General features: G+C 42.8%; 1 protein-coding gene across 2 annotated transcripts in view; it reads right to left on the bottom strand.

Annotated features, from left to right (window-relative positions):
• The window catches only part of KIF16B (kinesin family member 16B), a 289,874-nt gene that overhangs the window by 18,050 nt on the left and 245,698 nt on the right, over positions 1 to 26,126 (bottom strand). For both annotated transcript variants that reach the window (XM_068524339.1, XM_068524338.1), the window contains one exon: positions 23,597 to 23,680. In XM_068524339.1, coding sequence (XP_068380440.1) covers positions 23,597 to 23,680 — 84 coding nt within the window. The remainder of the gene's footprint in view (positions 1 to 23,596; positions 23,681 to 26,126) is intronic.

Below are 26,126 nucleotides of genomic sequence, written 5' to 3' on the forward strand. Positions count from 1 at the left end.
GGGAGGGAGGGAGAGAGACAGAATCATGTCGCATCCAAAGGATCAGGAATCGAAATGGCTTTGAACCACTTGACAGCAGCACTGGAGTCAGAAAACAAAGAAGCAACCCCTCTGAACTACAGAACGAAATGGTTTCCAACTAATATATTCTATCCAGCCAGGAGGCGGGTGAAGAAAGACCTCATCAGACGTGTCTCTAGAAATGTACCTCCTACACGTCCTTTCTTATTTAGGAAACTACTAGGGATGTGCTCCATCAAAACGAGGGAGTAAGTCAAGAAAGAGGAAAACACGGAGCACAGGAAGCACGGGAAACACCTGGAGAGACATCAAAGGAGGATGGAGAAGGGAGGTCAGGGTGGATGTGACCCAGGCTTACTCCAGCACATCCATAACTGATTTAAAACAAAGTTTCAGAAACTATATACACACACACAAAAGAGCAATAGGTTCTCTCTCTCTCTCTCTCTCACACACACACACACACAGCAAAATGGTCAGGAAGGATATACACCCAACCCATAAGAGCAGTTTGAGATCCTCCGAAAGCAGAGACTGGGGTCGCTTATTTGGGGGTGATCTCGGACACAGAAGCAAAGGGGTGGGAAAGCAAGAGAGAGAGAAAACAAGAAAAGCCAACGCAGGGGGGTGCTGCCGAGCAGGTCACCACTGTGCACGACTGGGCCAGTCCTGCTGGGGACTCTGAGAAACATGGAGACTGTGCTTCGCATCGTCCCTGGAAAGGAGGGGTGGCCGGCAGGTTCACCCACAGACTTGCAACCCTCCCTGCGTTCCCTCCAGAGCCTCACCTCCCTCCGGCCCTGGACTGGCATTGGCTTTGGAGGAGGCCGAGGGGGAAGAACTGAGAGACCCTAGGGGATGCCCCCAGCACAGGCTGGAACTGCCAGGCCGCGGCCAGTGTCACAGGGGGTCAGGGGCCCGGGAACAGCACACGGCATGTATCAGCTGTGGGATGGGCCTGGGGCTGGCGGTGATGGAGGGGACCCTGGCCGTGGCTGTAAGGAGGGGGCCCAGCTCAGCGGCCCAGGCTACCCACGCTGGGAGCCTGGGATGCGGAGTCGGTCTCTGCTCTCGGCTCAGCTGCTTTTCCTCCCAAGCGCTCTCACCGTGTCTTTAGCGTATGGCTTTCTGTTGAGGACTTTTTGATTACGCAGAAAGCTTACTCATTATTTTCCTAAGGCTCAACAGGCATTTTTAAAGGACTAAAAATACAAGTTTTATTGCAACCTTAGGAGATAACTCAGGCGAATGTGGCTCACGCACTGGGCCCAAGTGAATCTACCATCAAATGACTGCAAAGCACTCAGAAGACAGAGAGGCGCCCATGAGCTCCCCACCCCACCACGGTCTCAGCTGACACCCACCAAGCGGGACTGTGGCATCTCAGCAGGAGAAGCCGGGACGGCTGCCAGGGCAGAGCCCCGGGCCTGGGCTGCTCTGCAGTCACTTCCAGGAGCTCCTGTGCTTTATGTTTTTACAAGAGTGGATTCTTATTTTATTCTCTTACATAACTCTATCTATAGAATTCTATCTATACACAATATTGAATTATATCTAAAACTGACATCTCTACACACTTATTACTTATACAGTTATAACCTACGTTTATAATCACCTATATAACTATACTTATAACTGCCTATAATTATATCCACATAATATAATCTACAGTTAAATCTATATAATATCTTATCAGATCATGCTTTACCCTATTTGTAATTAATAATTTATCATTGCATGTCTCCTCCTCAGGTGATGATTAACAAGATTGTGATGCGTCTACAACAACACCATCAGGGGCCCTAAAGGACAATCTGGTTCCCAGGAAGGGACCAGAACCTCACGGGGACACCCCTTTATCTACACCCAGGACAATGTGTACTCTGGGGGAAAAGAAAAAGTAGCAGCTTCTGGCAGCAACGAGCACGTCTAACTGAACAAACATGCACACTGCTAGAAATTAATGATATAAACATGACACTATCGTACACATGACTCAAAAGAGTCACTAATTCCAAAACAATTTTAGTAACTTGGCGTCACCGGAAGGAGGCAGGTGTTCCTTCCACCATCCATCACGGCTGTTCCTTCCCTCTACTTTTAGCTGTGTTTCCATCTGACACTCCCCCTGGGGCCCAGGAGCTAATTAAGTGCTTCGGTTTAGAAGACCCTTCCTCCCCATGCCTGCTGTGCCGCAGCATGAACGTGAGACGGCAGGGGCGGCAGAGGGAGAAAAGATGAAACAGCATCTCGTGATGCAGGGTAAACAGTGAGGTCAGCAGGAACTTGGAGCTCACACCTGTGTCCGAGCAAGGCGGGCCAAGCTACCTCCAGGTACGGGGGACGGAGGAGGGAGCCCAGGCCGCCTGCCCCATGCATCCACGCCACTCGTGATGCCTGCTTCTGTTTCAGAGGCAGGGAGACATTTAATAAAAGAAAACAAATAGCGATGCCTTGCTGTATCTAGGAGGAGATCAGGAACAATCCTCCAGCTGTGGTTGAACTCTGCAATATTCAAGCTTCGTTTCATTTTGCTTTTAAAGGTAACCCCAGGAAATGAAAAATGTTCTGTACTGAACTCCACAGCGGAGCACACCCAGCTCTTAAGCTTCCCGTATTGAGCTGCGATGCGTTCCTTTCATCTGACGCTGTTTCCATAAGGAGGAAAGAGCTGGAGAATCTCTGTTGTATTTGTCAAGCCCCCAAACACCTTGTAAGCAAACATGGGCGCCAGGAAGATGACAGATGTTACTGATCTAATGGGGACTGCACATGAGGTGGTACTGTAATTGGGACTGATATTAGAATATCAAAAGCCTCAAAAATGGAAAAATTACCACCGCAGCTGTATCTGGGGTGAACGGAAATGGCTTCCGTCGTGGTCAGTTTTATGTGTCGACTGGGCTGGGCCATGACGTGCCCAGATATTTGGTCAAACGTCATTCCGGTGTGTCTGTAAGGCTGTTTCTGGAGGAGATTAACATTTGAGTCAACAGACTGAGTGGCGCACGCTGTCCTCCCTCACGTGGGTGGGCCTCATCCACTCGGCTGAGCAAAAAGGCAGATGCTCTCCGAGTAAAAGGAACTCCGGCCTGACTGCGCTGAGCTGGGACAGAAACGTCAACTTGCACCGGCTCTCCTGGTTCTCAGGCCTTTGGGCTCGGACTGGACCCACACCACTGGTCTCCCTGATCTCCGCCTGCCGATTACACATCTTGGGACTTCTCAGCCTCCATAACTGCACGAGCCAATTCCTTATAACAAATCTCTTCCCACATACACATCCTGTTGGTTCTGTTTCTCTGGAGAATCCTGACTAATACAGCTTCCAAACCCTAAGTTAGTGAAGTGGTAAAAAAAAAAAAAGCACTATTTCAGTACCATGAGTTGTGTGTAGAAACGCAGAATCCATAGATGTATTTAATACTAAATCTCACCGTCTTGTTAAGATTAATGTTGAGGGTCTTGGGCCTACATGCTCATTTCATCACTGCCCTCAGCTCTCATTCAACTGAGTGGCAAGTCATGCTGACTCTAGCTCCTGTGTATCTCTCTAATCCTTCCACTTTTCTCCACCCCAACTGCCATCACATCCTTCTTCAGGCCACAGTCATGTCTTATCTGGAGGCAGTAATAGCCTGGCCATTGCTCTTCCTGCCTCCGCCTCCCCTGCTCCCGCCATTCTCTCCCCGGTAGTGAAATCTCATCCCTCCACTCCTCTGCTCAAAGCACTCCATGGGCCCCTCCCTGTCCTGTGGTTCAGGTCCAAAGTCATGAAGACGGCTTTAGGGTCTGGCTTTTCCTTCCCTGTCTACGCCCACACCAGTCTCATCTTTCCCCAGCAGATTCCTGGATCCCACCTTAGTCTTGCTGAATCAGAATATACTAGAACAATGTCTGAGAATTTGTATTTTTCAAAAAGCTCCTCGAGATAATTTCAAAGATCGGCCAGACAGGCTTGGGAACCACTGTTTTGGGAGTCACGTCCTCTGATAACCACGGAGGTGGTATGTGACTTATCTGCGTAGTTCCGTGATGAGTCATCTCTGCTCCGACAGGACCGTGAGCTCCTTGAAGACAGGAAGCATTTGAGTGACACATGCAGGACAGGCTCAGTCTGGCACGGGAAGTGGTCCTGAGCGTGGGCAGTGACTGCCAGAGTCACTGGACTGCTTTAATACAGACAGCAAAGACCATCAGAGGGAGGCCACCAGACGCCACGTGCTTCCTCTGAGATGCGAGGGGACAACAGCACTGCCTCTACTGTGTTCCTGCCCCAGAAAATCAGCCCTGAAACTCGATCAAGCCACTCGATCTAACAACTGGTTTTCAGAAAACGCAGGATTAGAGGCGCACGGTGAATGGCACCATGGGATGCAATTAGCAAAACCTCAAATGTGAGAATTCACTGGATAAATGACATGGTTTCATCAACAAACAGATGGTGAGAAAAAAAGAGGGAAGGGAAACCTATAGATTATAAGACACTTTAGAGACACATCAACCAATACTATGTGTGGATATAAAGTGGGTCTTGATTCAAGTACATCTATTAAAAAAAAATGAGAAAATTGGTGTGGCCTGAACACTGACCGGGTATTTGTTTATATAAGAGATTAGTTAACTTCTGGTGTGTGTGTGTGTGTGTGTGTGTGTGTGTGTACGTGATGACAACGGCACTGTGGTTATGTTTAAAAAAAAACCCAACAATAAAGGGTGACCGTATGTCAGTGGGAATGTAAACTGGTACAGCTACTATGGAGAACAGTATGGAGGTTCCTTAAAAAACTAAAAATAGAGCTACTATATGACCCAGCAATCCCACTCCCAGGCATATATCTGGAGAAAACCATAATTCGAAAGGATGCATGGCACCCCAATGTTCACTGCAGCACTATTTACAATAGCCAGGACATAGAAGCAACCTAAATGTCCGTCAACAGAGGAATGGATAAAGAAGGTGTGGTACATATATACAATGGAATATTACTCAGCCATAAAAAGGAACGAAATAATGCCATTTGCAGCGACATGGATGGACCTAGAGATTGTCATACAGAGTGAAGTAAGTCAGAAAGAGAAAGACAGACATATAATATCGCTTGTATGCGGAACCTAGAAAAATGGTACAGATGAACTTGCAAAGAAGAAACAGAGTCGCAGATGTAGAAAACAAACTTATGGTTACCAAGGGGGGAAAGCGGGGCAGTGGGATGAATTGGGAGATTGGGATTGACATATACACATGACTATATATAAAATAGACAACTAACGAGAACCTACTGTATAGCACAGGGAACTCTACTCAATGCTCTGTGGTGACCTAAATGGGAAGGAAATCTGAAAAAGGGTGGGTATATGTATAACTGATTCATTTTGCTGTACAGCAATAACTAACACAACATTGTAAAGCAACTATACTCCAAAAAAAATTAATTAAAAAAAATAAAAAATAGAGTCTTGCTTTTTAAGAGATACATCCTAAAATATTTATGGATAAAATACGATATCTGGCATTTGTTTTAAAATAATCCTGTGAGTGTGTGTGTGTGTGTCCAGTGACTAGAGGTAGAAATGAAACAAAACTGGTCACATGCTGACAATGATGAAGCTGGGTGACGTGAGAGGGTACACTGGGTTTATTACATTATTCTTTCTGGTTTTGTAATATACACTGTCATAAAAAATAAAGTTTAAAAAATGTATAAGTCATTAATTTCTATATCGTGATATCTCAAAGTTCCTTTAATGCACTGAAAGCTGGAGATGGTTGTATAACCCTCTGCAGAGCAGAAATTTGCTAATATAATAGGATTGCATTCTTTGATTCTAAGAATTCTTTGAAACACCTGCTGTTAACAAACCCGACACTCTTAAGTAAAGGCAATTTCTCTTTTGAGCCAGAATGGGTTGTAAAGGATTGCCAAAGAAGATCCCTCTGCACAAAGGAGAACTGGGGCCATGTCCTGAAATGAAGGTGTTCTTCTCTTTTCCACGGAAATTCTAACCTTATTTTGATGCTAAAATAATATACTCAAGTCCTTCGGCTTCTTCACACTAACTCGACAGAAGATCATCTCAACTTTTCTGTCTGACAGAACGAAGGGGAATTTGGTTTTAGTACAGTAGAAAGTGGTAGAAAGTACAGAGAGAAAGGAGAGGAGGAAGAGGCAACCCATATTGAGATTTCGTAAGTGACCCTTGAAGAAAAAAATCTTTACAAATCATACCGACGGTGTAATTAAACGTAGCAACAGGTCACTTAGAATATCCTAAGTGATACTACAAGATAGATGAACATGAAGGTCCTCCGAACCAAGCATCAGTGTGGAAAAGTCTTTGTGGTAATACATGAAAATTAGAGGGGAAGAGGATCTTTACAACTGTTTGTCAATTACATCAGTATTCCACCTGGCCTCTCACCTATTTTATGGTTATGTGTGATTACAAGAGATTTCCTTCCTGGTTTCCATGTTCAAATGTTTTAATTTACAAAGGTGGTCTGCTGGGTGGGTACCTCATTAATTTGCATACTCTGAAAATCACTGATTCATAAAGACAGACATCTACCTTGAGTTTGGAAAGAACAAGTGAATAAAAATGGTGCTTGGTAAAGATAGATAAAATGGTGACTTTCAAATTTCAGAGTAATGAGTGAGTCACTCTTAATGAAATATACATTATTATATGCTCAGCAGTGGAGAAAATACGTATGAAAAATATAATTTGTTTTGATGATGATTACCTTCCTTTTAATAATAATTAAACCTCACACTCTTAAGAAAAATGTATACTAGTGCCCAATCGACTCACCCATCCATCCATCCATCCATCTATCTTTCTTCCCTCCTTTGTTTAGCAAAGCAATTAAGGGACAATAGAAAAATAAGAAGATGGAGGGAGGACAGAAGTGAAAGAAAAATGAAGATAGAAAAGGAGGAAATGAAGGAGATTATAAATGCATGATGACTGCATTTATAAAAAATTTTTAAGATTCTTAAATAAACTTTATTTTCAAGAGCAGTTACAGGCTGACAGAAAAATGGAGAGGAGGGTAGAGAGATTTCTCATATCCACCCTTATCCTCACATGCACACAGTCACTATTAAATTCCCACACTAGAAGGTTCGATTTGTTATAATCAGTAACCTACACAGACATCATTATCACCCAAGTCCGCAGTTCACATTAGGGTTCACTCTTGCTCATTCTATGGGCTTTGACCAATGTGTAATGACATGTACCCACCACGACAATATCATACAGAGCAGTTTCATTGCCCTAAAAATCCTCTGTGCTCCACCAACTCATTCCTCCCCACCACTAACCCCTGACCCTTTTACTGTGTCCATAGTTTTGGCTTTTCCGGAATGTCACATAGTTGGAATCATACAGTATGTAGTCTTTTCAGATTGGCTTTTTTCACTGAGTTTTATGTATTTAAGTTTCCTCTCTTTCTTTTCATGTCTTGATAGCTCATTTCCTTTTAATGTTGAGTAGTATTTCACTGTCTGGATGTACCACAGTTTATTTATCTAGTCACCTACTGAAGGACATCTTGATTGCTTCCAAGTTTTAGCAATTATGGATAAAGCTGCTATAAACATTCATGTGTAGGTTTTTGTGTGAACATATGTTTTCAACTCATTCGAGTAAATAGCAAGGAGTGCAACTGCCAAACTGTATGGTAAGAGTGTGTTTAGTTTTATAAGAAACTTCCAAACTGTCTTCCAAAGTGGCTGTATCATTATGCGTTCCCACCACCAATGAAGGAGCGCTCCCATTGCTCCACATTGTCACCAGCACCTGATGTGCATGGTGTTTTGGATTTTGGCCATTCTAACAGGTGTACAGAGATATCTTATTGTTATTTTAATTTGCAATTCCCAATTGACATATGATGTTGATTAACATCCTCTTATATGCTTATTTACCATGGGTATATTTTCTTTGGGGAAATGTCTGTTCAGGTCTTCTACTTTTTTTAATTGGGTATTTCATTTTCTTATTGTTGAGTTTTAAAAGTTCAAAGTTCGTTTTGGATAAGCGTCCTTTATCAGATGTGTCTTTTGCAGATATTTTTTCCCAGTATGAGGCTGGTATTCTCATTCTCTTGGCATTGTATTTTGTAGAGCAGAAATTTTCAATTTTAATAAAGTCCAGCTTATCAACTGTTTCTGTCATGGATCATGACTTTCATGTTGTATCTAAAAAGTAATCATCATTCCCAAGGTCATCTGGGTTTTCTCCTATGTCATCGTCTAGGAGTTTTAGAGTTCTGCATTTTACATTTAGGTCTATGATCCATTTTGAGTTACTTTTTGTGAAGGGTATGAGGTCTATGTCTCGAATCTTTTTCCTTTGCATGTGGATGTCCAGTTGTTCCTGCATCATTTGTTGAAAAGACTATTTCTGTTCCACTGTATGCCTTTGCTCCTCTGCCTAAGATCAGGAGACTATACTTACGCGGGTCTATTTCTGTGCTCCCTATTCTGTTCCATTAATTTATTTGTCTATTCTTTTGCCCATAACATACTGTCTGGATTACTGTAGCTTTATGGTTAAGTCTTTTTTTTTTTTTAATTTTTGTATTTTATTTTTTTATACAGCAGGTCCTTATTAGTCATCAATTTTATACACATCAGTGTATACATGTCAATCCCAATCGCCCAGTTCATCACACCACCACCCCCGCCCACTGCCGCTTTCCCTGCTTGGTGTCCACACGTTTGTTCTCTACATCTGTGTCTCAATTTCTGCCCTGCAAACCAGTTCATCTGTACCATGTTTCTCAGTTCCACATATATACGTTAACACACGATATTTGTTTTTCTCTTTCTGACTTACTTCACTCTGTATGACAGTCTCTAGATCCATCCACGTCTCTACAAAGGATGCAATTTCTTTCCTTTTTATGGCTGAGTAATATTCCATTGTATATATGTACCACAACTTCTTTATCCATTCGTCTGTCGATGGGCATGTAGGTTGCTTCCATGACCTGGCTATTGTAAATAGTGCTGCAATGAACGTTGGGGTGCATGTGTCTTTTTGAATTATGGTTTTCTCTGGGTATATGCCCAAAAGTGGGATTGCTGGATCATATGGTAATTCAATTTTTCGTTTTTTAAGGAACTTCCATACTGTTCTCCATAGCAGCTGTATCAATTTACATTCCCACCAACAGTGCAGGAGGGTTCCCTTTTCTCCACACCCTCTCCAGCATTTGTTGTTTGTAGATTTTCTGATGATGCCCATTCTAACTGGTGTGAGGTGATACCTCATTGTAGTTTTGATTTGCATTTCTCTAATAATTAGTGATGTTGAGCAGCTTTTCATGTGCTTCTTGGCCATCTGTATGTTTTCTTTAGAAAAATGTCTATTTACGTTTTCTGCCCATTTTTGGATTGGGTTGTTTGTTTTTTTAATGTTGAGCTGCATGAGCTGTTTATATATCTTGGAGATTAATCCTTTGTCCGTTGATTCATTTGCAAATATTTTCTCCCATTCTGAGGGTTGTCTTTTCGTCCTGTTTATGGTTTCCTTTGTTCTGCAAAAGCTTTGAAGTTTCATTAGGTCCCATTTGTTTATTTTTCTTTTTATTTCCATTACTCTAGGAGGTGGACCAAAAAAGATCTTGTTGGACTTCCCTGGTGGCACAGTGGTTAAGAATCCACCTACCAATGCAGGGGACACGGGTTCAATCCCTGGTCCGGGAAGATCCCACATGCCGTGGAGCAACTAAGCCCATGAGCCACAAATACAGAGCCTGTGCTCTAGAGCCCACGAGCCACAACTACCGAAGCCTGTGTGCCTAGAGCCCGTGCTCCACAACAACAGAAGCCACCGCAATGAGAAGCCCACTCACCACAACGAAGAGTAGACCCCACTCACCACAACTAGAGAAAGCCTGCACGCAGCAACAAAGACCCAACACAGCCAAAAATAAATAAATAAATATATTAAAAAACAAAATAAAACAAAACAGATCTTCCTGTGATTTATGTCAAAGAGTGTTCTTCCTATGTTTTCCTCTAAGAGTTTTATAATGTCCGGTCTTACATTTAGGTCTCTAATCCATTTTGAGTTTATTTTTGTGTATGGTGTTAGGGAGTGTTCTAATTTCATTCTTTTACATGTAGCTGTCCAGTTTTCCCAGCACCACTTATTGAAGAGACTGTCTTTTCTCCATTGCATATCCTTGCCTCCTCTGTCATAGATTAGTTGACCATAGGTGCGTGGGTTTATCTCTGGGCTTTCTATCTTGTTCCATTGATCTATGTTTCTGTTTTTGTGTCAGTACTATATTGTCTTGATTACTGTAGCTTTGTAGTATAGTCTGAAGTCAGGGAGTCTGATTCCTCCAGCTCCATTTTTTTCCCTCAAGACTGCTTTGGCTATTCGGGGTCTTTTGTGTCTCCAAACAAATTTTATGACTTTTTGTTCTAGTTCCGTAAAAAATGTCATTTGTAATTTGATAGGGATTGCACTGAATCTGTAGATTGCTTTGGGCAGTATAGTCATTTTCACAAACACTGATTCTCCCAATCCAAGAACATGGTATATCTCTCCATCTGTTGGTATCACCTTTAATTTCTTTCATCAGTGTCTTATACTTTTCTGCATGCAGGTCTTTTGTCTCCCTAGGTAGGTTTATTCCTAGGTATTTTATTCATTTTGTTGCAATGGTAAATGGGAGTGTTCCCTTAATTTCTCTTTCAGATTTTTCATCATTAGTGTATAGGAATGCAAGAGATTTCTGTGCATTAATTTTGTATCCTGCAACTTTACCAAATTCATTGATTAGCTCTAGTAGTTTTCTGGTGGCATCTTTAGGATTCTCTATGTATAGTATCATGCCATCTGCAAACAGGGACAGTTTTATTTCTTCTTTTCCAATTTGTATTCCTTTTATTTCTTTTTCTTCTCTGATTGCCGTGGCTAGAACTTCCAAAACTATGTTGAATAATAGTGGTGAGAGTGGACGTCCTTGTCTCATTCCTGATCTTGGAGGAAATGCTTTCAGTTTTTCACCATTGAGAATGATGTTTGCTGTGAGTTTGTTGTATATGGCCTTTATTATGTTGAGGTAGGTTCCCTCTGTGCCCACTTTCTGGAGAGTTTTTATCATAAATGGGTGTTGAATTTTGTCAAAAGCTTTTTCTGCATCTATTGAGAGGATCATATGGTTTTCCTTCTTCAATTTGTTAATATGGTGTATCACATTGATTGATTTGTGTATATTGAAGAATCCTTGCATCCCTGGGATAAGTCCCACTTGATCATGGTGTATGATCCATTTAATGTGTTGTTGGATTCTGTTTGCTAGTATTTTGTTGAGGATTTTTGCATCTATACTCATCAGTGATATTGGTCTGTAATTTTCTTTTTTTGTAGTATCTTTGTCTGGTTTTGTTGTCAGGGTGATGGTGGCCTCATAGAATGAGTTTGGGAGTGTTCCTCCCTCTGCAATATTTTGGAAGAGTTTGAGAAGGATGGGTGTTAGCTCTTCTCTAAATGTTTGATAGAATTCACCTGTGAAGCCATCTGGTCCTGGACTTTTGTTTGTTGGAAGATTTTTAATCACAGTTTCAATTTCATTACTTGTAATTGGTCTGTTCATATTTTCTATCTCTTCCTGGTTCAGTCTTGGAAGGTTATACCTTTCTAAGAATTTGCCCATTTCTTCCAGGTTGTCCATTTTATTGGCATACAGTTGCTTGTAGTAGTCTCTTAGGATGCTTTGTATTTCTACGGTGTCTGTTGTAACTTCTCCTTTTTCATTTCTAATTTTGTTGATTTGACTCCTCTCCCTCTTTTTCTTGATGACTCTGGCTAAAGGTTTATCATATTTGTTGATCTTCTCAAAGAACCAGCTTTTAGTTTTATTGATCCTTGCTATTGTTTTCTTTGTTTCTATTTCATTTATTTCTGCTCTGATCTTTATGATTTCTTTCCTTCTGCTAACTTTGGATTTTGTTTGCTCTTCTTTCTCTAGTTCCTTTAGGTGTAAGGTTAGGTTGTTCATTTGAGATTTTTCTTGTTTCTTGAGGTAGGCTTGTATAGCTATAAACTTCCCTCTTAGAACTGCTTTTGCTGCATCCCATAGGTTTTGGGTCGTCGTGTTTTCATTGTCATTTGTCTCTAGGTATTTTTTGATTTCCTCTTTGAATTCTTCAGTGATCTCTTGGTTACTTAGTAACGTATTGTTTAGCCTCCATGTGTTTGTGTTTTTTACGTTTTTTTCCCTGTAATTCATTTCTAATCTCATAGCGTTGTGGTCAGAAAAGATGCCTGATACGATTTCAATTTTCTTAAATTTACTGTGGCTTGATTTGTGACCCAAGCTGTGATCTATCCTGGAGAATGTTCTGTGCGCACTTGAGAAGAAAGTGTAATCTGCTGTTCTTGGATGGAGTGTCCTATAAATATCAATTAAATCTATCTGGTCTATTGTGTCATTAGAAGCTTCTGTTTCCTTATTTATTTTCATTTTGGATGATCTGTCCATTGGTGTAAGTGAGGCGTTAAAGTCCCCCACTATTATTTTGTTACTGTCAATTTCCTCTTTTATAGCTGTTAGCAGTTGCCTTATGTATTGAAGTGCTCCTATGTTGGGTGCATATATATTTATAATTGTTATATCCTCTTCTTGGTTTGATCCCTTGATCATTATGTAGTGTCCTTCCTTGTCTCTTGTAACATTCTTTATTTTAAAGTCTATTTTATCTGATATGAGTATTGCTACTCCAGCTTTCTTTTGATTTCCATTGGCATGGAATATCTTTTTCCATCCCCACACTCTCAGTCTGTATGTGTCCCTAGGTCTGAAGTGGGTCTCTTGTAGACAGCATATAGATGGGTCTTGTTTTTGTATCCATTCAGCAAGCCTGTGTCTTTTGGTGGGAGCATTTAATCCATTCACGTTTAAGGTAATTATCGATTTGTATGTTCCTATGACCATTTTCTTAATTGTTTTGGGTTTGTTTTTACAGGTCCTTTTCTTCTCTTGTGTTCTCCTCTTAGAGAAGTTCCTTTAGCATTTGTTGTAGAGCTGGTTTGGTGGTGCTGAATTCTCTTAGCTTTTGCTTGTCTGTAAAAATTTTGATTTCTCCATTGAATCTGAACGAGATCCTTGCCGGGTAGAGTAATCTCGGTTGTAGGTTCTTCCCTTACATCACTTTAAATATGTCATGCCACTCCCTTCTGGCTTGTAGAGTTTCTGCTGAGAAATCAGCTGTTAACCTTATGGGAGTTCCCTTGTAGGTGATTTGTCGTTTGTCCCTTGCTGCTTTCAATAATTTTTCTTTGTCTTTAATTTTTGCCAGTTTGATTACTATGTGTCTCGGTGTGTTTCTCCTTGGGTTTATCCTGTATGGGACTCGCTGCGCTTCCTGGACTTGGGTGGCTATTTCCTTTCCCATGTCAGGGAAGTTTTCGACTATAATCTCTTCAAATATTTTCTTGGGTCCTTTCTCTCTCTCTTCTCCTTCTGGGACCCCTATAATGCGAATGTTGTTGCGTTTAATGTTGTCCCAGAGGTCTCTTAGGCTGTCTTCATTGCTTTTCATTCTTTTTTCTTTATTCTGTTCTGCAGCAGTGAATTCCACCATTCTGTCTTCCAGGTCACTTATCCGTCCTTCTGCCTCAGTTATTCTGCTACTGATTCCTTCTAGTGTAGTTTTCATTTCAGTTATTGAATTGTTCATCTCTGTTTGTTTGTTCTTTAATTCTTCTAGGTCTTTGTTAAACATTTCTTGCATCTTCTCCGTCTTTGCCTCCATTCCTTTTCTGAGGTCCTGGATCATCTTCACTATCATTATTCTGAATTCTTTTTCTGGAATGTTGCTTATCTCCACTTCATTTAGTTGTTTTTCTGGGGTTTTATCTTGTTCCTTCATCTGGTACATAGCCCTCTGCCTTTTCATCTTGTCTATCTTTCTGTGAATATGGTTTTTGTTCCACAGGCTGCAGGATTGTAGTTCTTCTTGCTTCTGCTGTCTGCCCTCTACTGGATGAGGCTATCTAAGAGGCTTGTGCAAGTTCCCTGATGGGAGGGACTGGTGGTGGGTAGAGCTGACTGTTGCTCTGGTGGGCAGAGCTCAGTAAAACTTTAATCCAATTGACTGCTGATGGGTGGGGCTGGGTTCCCTCCCTGTTGGTTGTTTGGCCTGAGGTAACCCAACACTGGAGCCTACCTGGGCTCTTTGGTGGGGCTAATGGCGGACTCTGGGAGGGCTCATGCCAAGGAGTACTTCCCAGCACTTCTGCTGCCAGTGTCCTTGTCCCCACGCTGAGACACAGCCACTGCCTGCCTCTGCAGGAGACCCTCCAACACAAGCAGGTAGGTCTGGTTCAGTCTCCCCTGGGGTCACTGCTCCTTACCCTGGGTCCTGATGCGCACACTACTTTTTGTGTGCCCTCCAAGAGTGGAGTCTCTGTTTCCCCCAGTCCTGTCGAAGTCCTGCAATCAAATCCCACTAGCTTTCAAAGTCTGATTCTCTAGGAATTCCTCCTCCCGTTGCCAGACCCCCAGGTTGGGAACCTGACGTGGGGCTCAGAACCTTCACTCCAGTGGGTGGACTTCTGTGGTATAAGTGTTCTCCAGTCTGTGAGTCACCCACCCAGCAGTTATGGGATTTGATTTTACTGTGATTGCGCCCCTCCTACCGTCTCATTGTGCCTTCTTTTTCTTTGGATGTGGGGTATCTTTTTTGGTGAGTTCCAGTGTCTTCCTGTCGATGACTGTCCAGCAGCTAGTTGTGATTCTGGTGTTCTCCCAAGAGGGAGTGAGAGCACATCCTTCTACTCTGCCATCTTGGTTCCTAATCCTATGGTTAAGTCTTGAAGTTGAGTACTGTCAGTCCACCCACTTTGTTTTTCTCCTTCAGTATGGTACTGGCTATTCTGGGTCTTTTGCCTCTCCATATAGACTTTAGAATCAGTTTGTCCATGTCCACAAATAACTTGCTGGGGGACTGCACTGAATCTATAGACCAAGTTGGAAGACCTAATATCTTGACAATATTGAGTCTTCCTATCTATAAACATGGACTACGTCTTCATTAGTTTAGTTTTTTGATTTCTTTCATCAGAGTTTTTATAGTTTTCTTCATACAGATCTTATACATATTTTATTAAATGTTTACCTAAGTATCTAATTTGGGGAGTGCTAATGTACATTCTATTGTGTTTTAAATTTCAATTCCCCTTTTTCATTGCTGGTATATATATATAGGAAAGTGATTGACTATGATATATTAACCTTGTATCCTGCAATCTTGCCATAATTGCTTATCAGTTCCAGGAGACTTCTTGTCAGTTATTTTAGATTTTCTACAGAGACAATCATGTCACGTGTGAATAAGACAGTTTTATTTCTTCCTTCTCAATCAGAATAACCTTTTATTTCCTTTTCTTATCTTACTGCATTAATTAGAACTTTGTTTAATTTTAAAAGCATGCTGTAAGTCACCACACAGCGATTGGAATGTAGCAATTTTTAAAAGAAGAATGATCATTTCTAGTGTTTGCTACGTACCCAGCACCTATCCAAGTATTTTACATGTATTATCTCATTTAACCTTCACAACAACTCTCTGAAGTGGGTACTATTATTATCCCCATTTTAAGGATGAGAAAAACTGATCCACAGAGAGGTTAAGAAACCTGTTTAAGGTTACCCAGTCAGTAAGTAGCAGAGCAAGGATTCACAACTAGGTCTGCTAGGCTCTACAGTGTATGTTTTTAACCATTATCCTGTATCAATTTGCGATATATTACAGGCTAGGGCTTATGTCTTCTACAGGTGTTTCTTAAACACCACTCTCCTTTGATCCCCTCAGCAACTCTGAAAGTTAGCTCTTCTTATCCCTGTTTCACATTGAGAAAGATGAAGCTCAGAATGGGTAAGTAACCAGCCCAGTGGCCTACTGCAAAGTGGCATTTAAACCCATTTAAGCATGTGCTCTCGTTTTGAAAATGTTTTTTGTCAGAACAAATATGTGCTATCTGCTATTCAGTGCAGCTTTAACTGATCATTCAACAAACACTTACTGAGGGCCTGTTAAGGGCCAGAAACTGTTCTAGGCACCGAGGAGACAGAAGTGAACAAGGCAGCTGGAAACCCTGTCCTCAAAGAACTTACCTTCTAGTAAAATATAAAGCATTTAAAAACAAAACAAACTGACAAACAAAAAAATCCCACCAACCACTGCAAAGTGCTTGACCAAGAAGCCACAGAGGCATCTGGTGGGGAGTGAAGGGGCAGGGCTCTCCGAGGAGAGGACGTCTGAGCTGAGGGAGGTGCTCCAGCCTCGGAGATGCTTCTGCTGACTTAATCCCAAGTCAGTAATGACATGAAGACCCTGACTGCCTGCTTAGAGCTTTAGATTGGGAGCCCAATGATGGAGAAGAGTTTTCCCACTTGCAGTGAGTTTTGAGTCCCTGAGTTGTTAGCCATCAGCCCACAAAGGATGCCACCTGGGGAAGGGGAAAAATGGCAGAGAGTAAAACTGACAGTATGGCGGGCGCTTCCCTTGTCCCTCCAGCCTCCATCTGGGTTTGGAAGTTGATCCTTTCCTTGGAAACATGTGTTTCAATTTTGGCTTCTTCTTAATTAAACCAAAGACTCTGCATGGAAACCAAAGTGGGATTTTCCCTCCAGATGGGGACTCACTCTTCTGATGTGACCATAAAGTGCCAACTTACATTGATATAGAAGGACTTCTGTTGTGTAAAATGATTTCTTGATGGGCACTTTGCCTCTGGAGTTCATTCTTTCTCAGACTTCCTTCTTCCCCTTATGGCACCACTTACTTACAGTATACACACTTCATCATGTAATTCTAACAATTCCATGGAGCAGATATTATTTCTGCCATTTAACAAGTAAGGAACTAAAGTTTAAGGAGGGAACTAAGGTCACAGGACACTGGAGTAGTCTCACAGAGCTGGGCTGCAAGTGCAGGTCTGACTCTAGAACCTTCTGCATTATTCCAATACCACATGGAGTTTCCCATCTCTTTCCTGAATCTTCATCCCAGATCACAGCAATTTCAGCCCCTCTGACTTCACGAAGCACCACAATGAAACAGCCCCCAAAGTCCAGCTCAGTCTCCTCCCACACAGCAACAGCCACATAACCCCCTTCAAAAATGCTCTGTGATCAACAAATCACAGAAAACAGTCACTGCTAATACGAATGACCACATAACCAGAAAAAGTAAAATACATAAAAACATAAATGAGGAGGGAAACAGTTCTGCGAGGTATTTCTCATTCTCTGCCTACGTTTGGTAATGGTTCCGCCATTATCCGTTCTGTAAGATCAGCACAGAGTAGATGGAAAGAATGTTCAATTAAGCACAGAACTGCCAGATACCTTTCAGGTAGCCAAACGAGTGAGAAAATGCAAGGATTTTCACCTCCTGAAATTTATTGTGAAACTGAAAGGATTCAACCTATACAATGTCTAAACCAAAATGATTCTATTGTTGGAAATCAAAGGTTTGAAAGTAACATAAAACTGAAGTATCAACAGAAGGAGACACTGCTGTTAGTCAGAAAAGCTGGGCTGTGCAGGGAAGTGGCAGCCGGTGCTGGGCAGGGGGACGTAGCACTACGGCAGCCGCTATAACACCCACGTTGTAAGGCAGGTAAGGCATGGGAACTACCAAGACTTTGATTCTGAAAACAACTCCTCATTTAGTTCACGGTTCCCGTTAGAAAAGACGACACCTGTGAGCTCTGGGCATCTCTCTTTTGTAAGAAAAAGTGACGAGACGCAGCTGAGGGCCGGCCTGGTGCTCACAGCTAAGCTCGGTATTCTCCTGTCAAGAAGAGCAGACAGCTCCAAAGGACACCAAGACCAGGCGAGGCTACTCTGTGACCACGAGCAAGACAGAAAGAAAAACAAAAACCAAAAAAACACTCCACAATCATGTCTGAACACAAAAACATGAACACTGTACAAACCGTGAAAATGATCAAATACCCGCCCTCCTCTGGCTAATAGGATGACTGCTGTCATTTTTATCAATCCTAGTTTTAACCTCACTCTGTTCTTCTTGCCTTCCAGATAAGAATTATTAAGACACCCAATCAGAGAATTAGCCCAACATCCAACCCAGAGCAAAGCCCCGCTTGCTTGCACTCTGCCCTGAATCACCTAACCCAGGGCCAAGTCCTATCATAAGGTCTTGGTAACACCTTGCTGAGATGCCCCCTGCTTCCCACGGTATCTGTTCTTTCTTAGTGCAGGGAATTAATAAATCTAACACACTGTTAAAAAAGTAGGTGTATGTCTGGGGGTCACTGGCCGAAAGGCACTGACATTTGTCAGGCAGAGGCTTGGGGTACATCAGGTGTGCTGGGGACGCCACAGTGGGCAGCCTCACTGTCAGCGACTCGGGAGACATGCAAAGAGAGCCGACCGGCTGTGAACAACAGCTATGTAAACGCAGAGGAACTGTGCTCATTTCATAATGATCCTAGGCCTCTCATCTTTCTCACACCGGACAATAGCTCGACCGTGATTCAGCCATCAGAAAGCATTTCTACATTTCAGACGACAATTTTACAGGGTGAAAGAAAGGCTGGTGTTACACCATGAGATTCCTGGTATCTTCCAGGTATCAACATGAATAAGAATAGTCACATAATCTTAGTGTCTTTGCCCTCAGAAATTGATTTTGCAAGTAGATGTAACAAACTGAGGTGCTCACATTGCTACACTTCATGACTGCAGGTGGGGGGCGTTCTTTTGTCCTCCCCGGGCTCTTAAAGCAGATCTGAAACGTGCTGGAAGGCGCCATCACTGTGGCCAGCTGTCCTCATCACCACCACCACTTTCATTCACCACGGTACCACCTAACATTTCGGAGTGCTTCCCTCTGTACCAGAGGCCCTGTGATGTCCATGATCTCATTTAACCCTCAGGTCAACTCCTGGAAGATGGTGGTATTATTTGTCTTCATTTGTCAGTGATAAAGGACACTGACAGTGACATTAACTCCTAAGGAGCAAAGCCAGGATTCAAGACCAGGATGAAGCGCCCCAGGCCCGTGCTCTAAGCTTCCACACTATTTTTATCCATCTTAATAATGCTCTAGGCCAGTGAGGTGAAAATGGGGAAGAAGTGGTCTTGGGCTGCTGCCTGCTCTAGTACTTTCAAGAAAGCGTCCTAGAAACTTCTCAGGTTCTTACTTCTAAAGGTGGTGGTTTTATTCTTGAAAGCTTTACTGTTTTAGAGGATTTCACTTGTTTTCATTAATTACAGTTACTCCTTGAAATGACGGACTACTGAGATGATTAGCAGAGATGTTTCCAAGTAGATGATAACATTCTCTGAAATGAGTGACCCAAAATGCACCTCTCATCAATCAACAAAACCAAAACAAAAAACTCATCTATTTGGGGCTAATACTGGCAGATTTTCTGAGAATTCAGTGAATAATACAGTGAACGTGAAGCACGTGTGATATCATGGGAGATGAAGAATTCAATTAGACGTTGATTCTGTTGCCTTCAAGTAACTGAAGAGTATAACAGGGGAGATCTGAGACATAAACATACCTTTTGATACAAGCAAGAAAGTACCAAGAATCTTAAAAGAAGTGGAGGTGAAGTCTCAAGGACATTCCAGAACAAAGTGTGCAGAAGACCCAGCTCTATCTCAAGCTCAGAGTGTGCTGAGGATTAAGAGAAGGAGCCTGGGGGCTTCCCTGGTGGCGCCGTGGTTGAGAATCTGCCTGCCAATGCAGGGGACACGGGTTCGAGCCCTGGTCTGGGAAGATCCCACATGCCGCGGAGCAACTAGGCCCGTGAGCCACAACGACTGAGCCTGCGCGTCTGGAGCCCGTGCTCCGCAACAAGAGAGGCCGCGATAGTGAGAGGCCCGCGCACCGCGATGAAGAGTGGCCCCCGCTTGCCGCAACTGGAGAAAGCCCTCGCACAGAAACGAAGACCCAACACAGCCATAAATAAATTAAAAAAAAAAAAAAACTATTAAAAAAAAAAAAGAGAAGGAGCCTGCCCTGAAAGACATTCTAGTATAGACTGAGGCTTTGCCACTCACTGGCTACATGACCGTCTTTATCCTCCCCAAGACTTAACCTTCTCACCTGTAAAATGGAGATAATAATAGAAGTCACCTCAAAAGCTGGCTGGAGGAGTAAATGGCATGATATATCAAGCCTTTCACTCATGCCTGGCACTTAGTAAACACCCAGTAAATGTGAGACAGCAGTAGTACTATGCGAAAGCCTACGGAATTGCCAATATTCCACCATTTTTGACCTATGACAACGACAGGTTCAACCTGATGGTAATGGTATCTGGCTTCAAGCACAGGAACAAGCACCCTTCTGCTCCACGTAACTCCTCAGACAGAGACTGATGGGATCATTTCCTGTTACCTCCACAGCCTTTTCTGCTGGGCTGTCGTCCGCGTTACAAGAAGGGCTTGGAGGAGCTGAGCAGCATGTCACACGCGGGGAGAGCCGCTATCAGAACCCTCTGGCTGCCCGATAGCAGGCTCTGCCCACGATGTGCACATTTACACTGAACGGTTCCAGCGGGGCCGGGATGGCGGCAACAGGCGGTTCCGCCCACGTTAGAAACCTCCAGAGACTCTGGCTCTTGTTGAGCAAAAGTGCTTGGCAGCATTTGGGCATGAGATGCAAAGCAGTAACAGGCCAGATTCTGGAAAACCTGGCTCCAGGTTAGAAGCTAGAGTGGTCCTGATAACTCTTTGTGGGTGGAGCCTATACACGTTTATCAATAAGAGTGAGTTCTGGAGGCCAAATGTACACTTCGCCACGGCACATCACCACGTCCTGACTCACTGCTGCCTTTTCCTGGTGCTACACACCCCAACCCCACACGGCTACCACCACACACACCACTAATCCTCTCTCCGTGGTGATTAATCTCTAGAACATCTTGTGACACGCAGAAATTTCTGTTGTAACCCATCATTTTTACAATAATTATTTTAACATTTTTATAAATAGGATTTAACCTTACATAAGTTAGAAAGTAGGTGTCTATGTCTTTCACGTGGAAACATTTGACACTTTTTGTTGATAAACCCAAACACAAGGTCAAATCTTGCCGCTATTTTAATAGGAAGGAAGATTGAAACACAACTGGATGCTTGCTTAGAACACTGCTCTATGCGGCTCAGTTGGCATGAGGAGGTTTGTAAAGCTGTGTTTCTGGATTTTAAAATTCAGCAGATAACTCCTTTTGCGCAAACACTGTGTATATTGGTGTGTGCCGGTACAAATGTGTCCTACTGAAATCCACCTTTCTGTACATGCCTATGTATTTAACTATACCTCCAGGTAGAGTTTCATACAGCAATGTAAACATATGCGCTTTGAAGGCAAGAAGTGTCTCATTCACCTTGATATTTTATATAACATCTAGCACTGTCCCCAGCATGTATCAGGAATTAAATAAATGTATATTGAATTAAATCAAGTAGGAAGTTCAGGGACAATAAATGTTAATTTTCACATGAAAATGCACTAAATCAGTGACTCTTGGTTTTAGATTGAAAATAAAAATCATAATAGTTGCAGGAAATTAACTCAAGAAACTCAGGTTCACTTTCCAGTAAAGTGAAGCTGAATTACACTCTCTCCTTGACAAGAACATAATATTCTAAGATTTAACAGTCAACATTAGATGAAATACACTTAATTTAAAATATAAGCCCCTATATTTCCACAAGGTGTGGGGAATCCATTCCTTATGGGTTAATGCCACAGGTAAACCACAGTCACGGGCAATGGGAGGGATGCCTGTATCCGCAGAGATGTTGACATAAAACTCTGTCTGTCAACAGCTGATGGTTCGGTAGGGCTAAGTGATTAAGCAGGAGATCCTGAAAAAACAAACATGGGTTCCACCTGAAAGTACCAAGAATGAAAAGGTGCCCTGAACTTTGCTCTGACTCTGGAAGCTGGAGTGGAACGACAAGAGTCCCCAAGAGCAGGGCTCACAAACGCACAGCACACAAATGCCCAATCTGTGGGGCACGGCTGGCACCATGTGCATTTAATTAGAGCCCTGAGTAAGCAGGAATGACAACAGCTATTTCCTGTTACTTTACAAACTTGTTTTTATACACTGTCGTTCTGCAGGTTTCCGTTAAAGACAAGTCTGGATAACTGACGCAGGTAAGGGTTCGGGAAAGAAAACCATCACTAGTTCTACTGTGAGTTTTAAATTGTTTGCATGATACAATTAAACCTTTAAGAGAACTTGGTCAAGCAGGCTCACCACGATAACCTTTCCCTAGAATGTAAGCTCTTCAGTTGGGTATCAGGGTCACCCCACCTCATAGGCTGATTTTTAGAGCCCTGCAACGACCCACCCAAACCTCAGTCGTAATAGTTCCAGCACCTTTTCAAAGGTGTAATTCTATAGTTTAACTCACGGGCCTGGAAGCATGGCCACACCCTGAAGCTCTTCTTTCCTCAGAGCACTTCTATACTGAGGATCTCAAGTCTCTAAAATGCCCCTCGTGGACCACAGTCTCCTAGTCTTCAATTTCTCCATGGTCCCCACTCCCCCCCTTTTGCTCTCACTGCAACCTCCAGCCTCTGGATGTTTCCCTAAGGCTTGGTTCACTGGTATTCACTGGACTCCATGGGCAGCCATTTCAAACTGGCTGTCTCCAGGAATGAGAAAAACACCGCCGTTCTATGGAGACTTTCACAATTCAGAAAGGGCTGTCTCAGGCCTCCTCTTATTTGATTTCATTTGCAATAGGTCTTATTTTTCTTCCTCTTAAAAGAGTAGCAGAGGGGACTCTGCGAGGCCCCCAGGAAGCTTGCTGGCTGGAGTGAGCCATTTGTCATTGTGTCCTGCCTGCCTCAGTGGCTCACAGCGGCAAGAGGGTAGCCCATGCCTGAGGGCCACCTGCGACCATGCCTCAGCACACTCTGCCTCGGTAGCACCAGATGCCAACCAAACAAGCAGCTCTAGCCTGCAAAGCAACACAAGCTCTACGGAGCAGTCAACGGTACATGCCAGCAGGGAGGCAGTCAGAAAAACAACAGTTGTGTTGAACCAAAGCTCTCCACGGAGCTGGCTCAGAAGATCAAGTTAAAATAAGTCCAACAAAACCTAACCATGACTAAAATAGGCATGCGTCTTTTTGCTTCCAGGCCACCTTGAAAAAGTAACAACGATGCAATACTACAAATCTTCAGTTAATTAATTCAAGTTTTTGGCAGCAAGCTTCGTACCCCCAGCCTGCATTGCGGTACCATCTGTCTACGTGAATATTCAGTTCTCACCCACAACCTGCTTCCTAACCCTTGGAATAAATGTATCTCCTCAAAACCCAGGAAAACGCTCTGTTGGGGGCGGGGGGAAGGACTTGTATTTTAAATAAACTGATCTCATTACTTTACAATCCGCTGCTGCCACCTCCCGTGTTAATGAAGCACCATCTCTCCATCCGTGAACAAGAGTTTAGTGTCTAAGAGGAAGAATTCTCACCGGTCAATCAGATGGCAAATGTTCTGCACACAGAGAAAAAAAAGCTTAATTCTGTTACCTCTAACTGGCTTCGCCTCTCAGCAATCACACGTTCATCCTTGTTTCCAAATAGTTTCTTTGGAGGGAATTCAAGAGTCGCGAGCTGAAATACATATTTTATAAGAGATGCATTAATATCACACCTGTGATCTTTGGGCTATTATTAATCCATTATTTGGAATCTCTTATCATGGCGGGGGGTGGGGAGAGAAAGAGGTTGGAAGTTTAAAGATGGTAGGGCCTGCCTTGCTGAGCCACCAACCGTGTGACCTTGAACAGACTAGGCGAGGCTCCACAAGGGTCACCCGAGAGGCAGGATGATGGGGCCTCAAAGGAAGGACAGACTTGAGTCTCAATGTTTTGTCCCAGACGACATAGTAGACTCTTGGCCAGGTGGTGTTTCACATGTTTTATTTTTTAAAACACAAGTTTGTTCTTCTTTTAGTCCCCTTCTAATACTAGTATTCAATTATATTTGTGTTGACATAAGAATTTGAAAACTCAACAAGCATACTGCCTGAACATTTTGTAAAAGAGTTCTGTAAACTTTCCATATTGCCTTTTCTCAGCTACTACTGCAAATGCAGATGGCCCATGTGAAAAGAGGGTATCTCTTTCAATCTTTTCACCTTGTTTCCTAGAGAATAAAGGTTTAGAATTTGTTGTAGCCAGGTCTTGGAATTTCATAGGTATTTTCCTTATGCTTCTTTTCTTGGAAGTATAAAAATCATAACAGAAAGGTAAGTTTTCTTATAGCTGCCAAGGCAAGAACGAGCTCTATAATCTGGCGGAAACCTGACCAGCTCATGTGGCTTTGGTTGAATGAACGCTGAGCAGCAATAATCGCTGGTGTTGATGAAATTCACTATTTCCTTCCTTCCTCGCCCTGTCAGGTTCAGACACACTGAGAGGCCAACAAAGCATTATCAAGAAAAAAAAAAAAAGAACATTTCTCCCACAATATAGGTCACAATGTGCCACAAAATTCCTATTTTATACATATGCAAACCTTGGCTGATTTAAATTTATATTGCCACAGTGGGAATCAAAAATTAAGAACACCTGTATGTACAGGACTTTGAAAACTTAGTATTAAAGGAGAACATACATACAGAAAAATGCACATATCCTAAGTGAACAATTGGTGAATTTTCAACATCTCAACACACTGTAACCACCTCCCAGATCAAAAAAGAACACCCCCAGCCGCCCAGGAACCCCTGGCACTCCCTTCCTGACCTATAAAAGGCTGGCGCTGGCCTGACTTCTAACAGCATGCTTTAGTTCTTCCCATTTTTGAGCTTCATCATATGGCACGAACCCTTTTGTGTCCACCGTCATCGCTCTGCCTCATGCGTGCGAGGTCCACCCATGTTGCCATGTGCAGCAACAGTTTGCTCGTTCCTGTGGCTGAACAGTATCCCACCATGTGACCATTCCACCACTGGTCTGTTCAGTCTCTGGTTATTGGGCTTTTGGCTAGTTTCCAGTTTCTGGCCCTTAGGCACTGTGCTGTTATGAACATTTTCCTATAGGTTTTCCATACGTTTCCTATAAACATATGTAGGGATTCCTGCTGGCCAGAGTCTGAGGGGTGAAAATGCTAGGTCATATGGAATGCCAAGTGTTCAGCTGCACCTGAAGTTATCAAATGGTTTCCCAAAGCAGTTTTAGTACCAACACTCCCACCAGCAGTGACTGAGAGACCCAGTGGCTTCAGATCCTCACCAACACCTGGTGCTGTGGTCTTTTTTTCATCTTGGCAATGCTGGTGGGTATGCCGTGATTTCTACTGTGGTTCAGATTTGCATTTTTCTAATGAGCCATGATGTCGAGCATCTTTTCACATGCTCATTGACCATCTGGTTACTCATTTTGAGGAAGTGTCTGCTCAACTCTTTTGGCCATTTTTTATTGGTATATGCCTTTTTCTTACTAAGAGTTATTCTTCCTTTTCCCTCTCTTCGAGGTGTCTTTGATGACTTTAGAGCCCTTTTTCAAAATTAGTGGAAGTGAGAGGTTTGCTCCTTTCAAACTCAAGTGCTCTTTCTACCCCAAACCTTGGAGTGGGTGGGGTGTGGGACCTCTTTCTCCTTCTCTCACCAATGTTCCAATTTGGTTGCTTACAGGCAACTTTAAAATCAGTTCAAGGTAAAGTGAAAGACCATGGGCACTGAAGTAGGACAGACCTAGTTTGAATCTTGACCACTAACTAGCTAACTACTTTGTTTCTCTGAGCCTGAGTATTCTCTGCTGAAAAAAAACCACAGGCAATGGTAGTAAACGTTACCGGTTATCTGTGAAGAATTAGTGAAGCAATGCCGAACGGGCCTTAGCTACTCTTATTATTTACTAGAGATCTGGTAATTACTAAGAAAGCAGCATGCCACATGCCTGGTTCCCTCTCCCCATCCCTGGAATGGTCATGTGGCTTCAAGGAGCAAAGGGTTTTCTGGAACCCTGACTTCACTGGCACGAACACACGTCCCGTATGTTGCAGGTGAGAGAAGACAGGTACCCAGAACGTGTCTTTTGGGCTTCGTCCGGCC

The sequence above is a fragment of the Eschrichtius robustus genome, chromosome 16 (assembly GCF_028021215.1).
Source record: "Eschrichtius robustus isolate mEscRob2 chromosome 16, mEscRob2.pri, whole genome shotgun sequence".
Lineage (NCBI taxonomy): Eukaryota > Metazoa > Chordata > Mammalia > Artiodactyla > Eschrichtiidae > Eschrichtius > Eschrichtius robustus.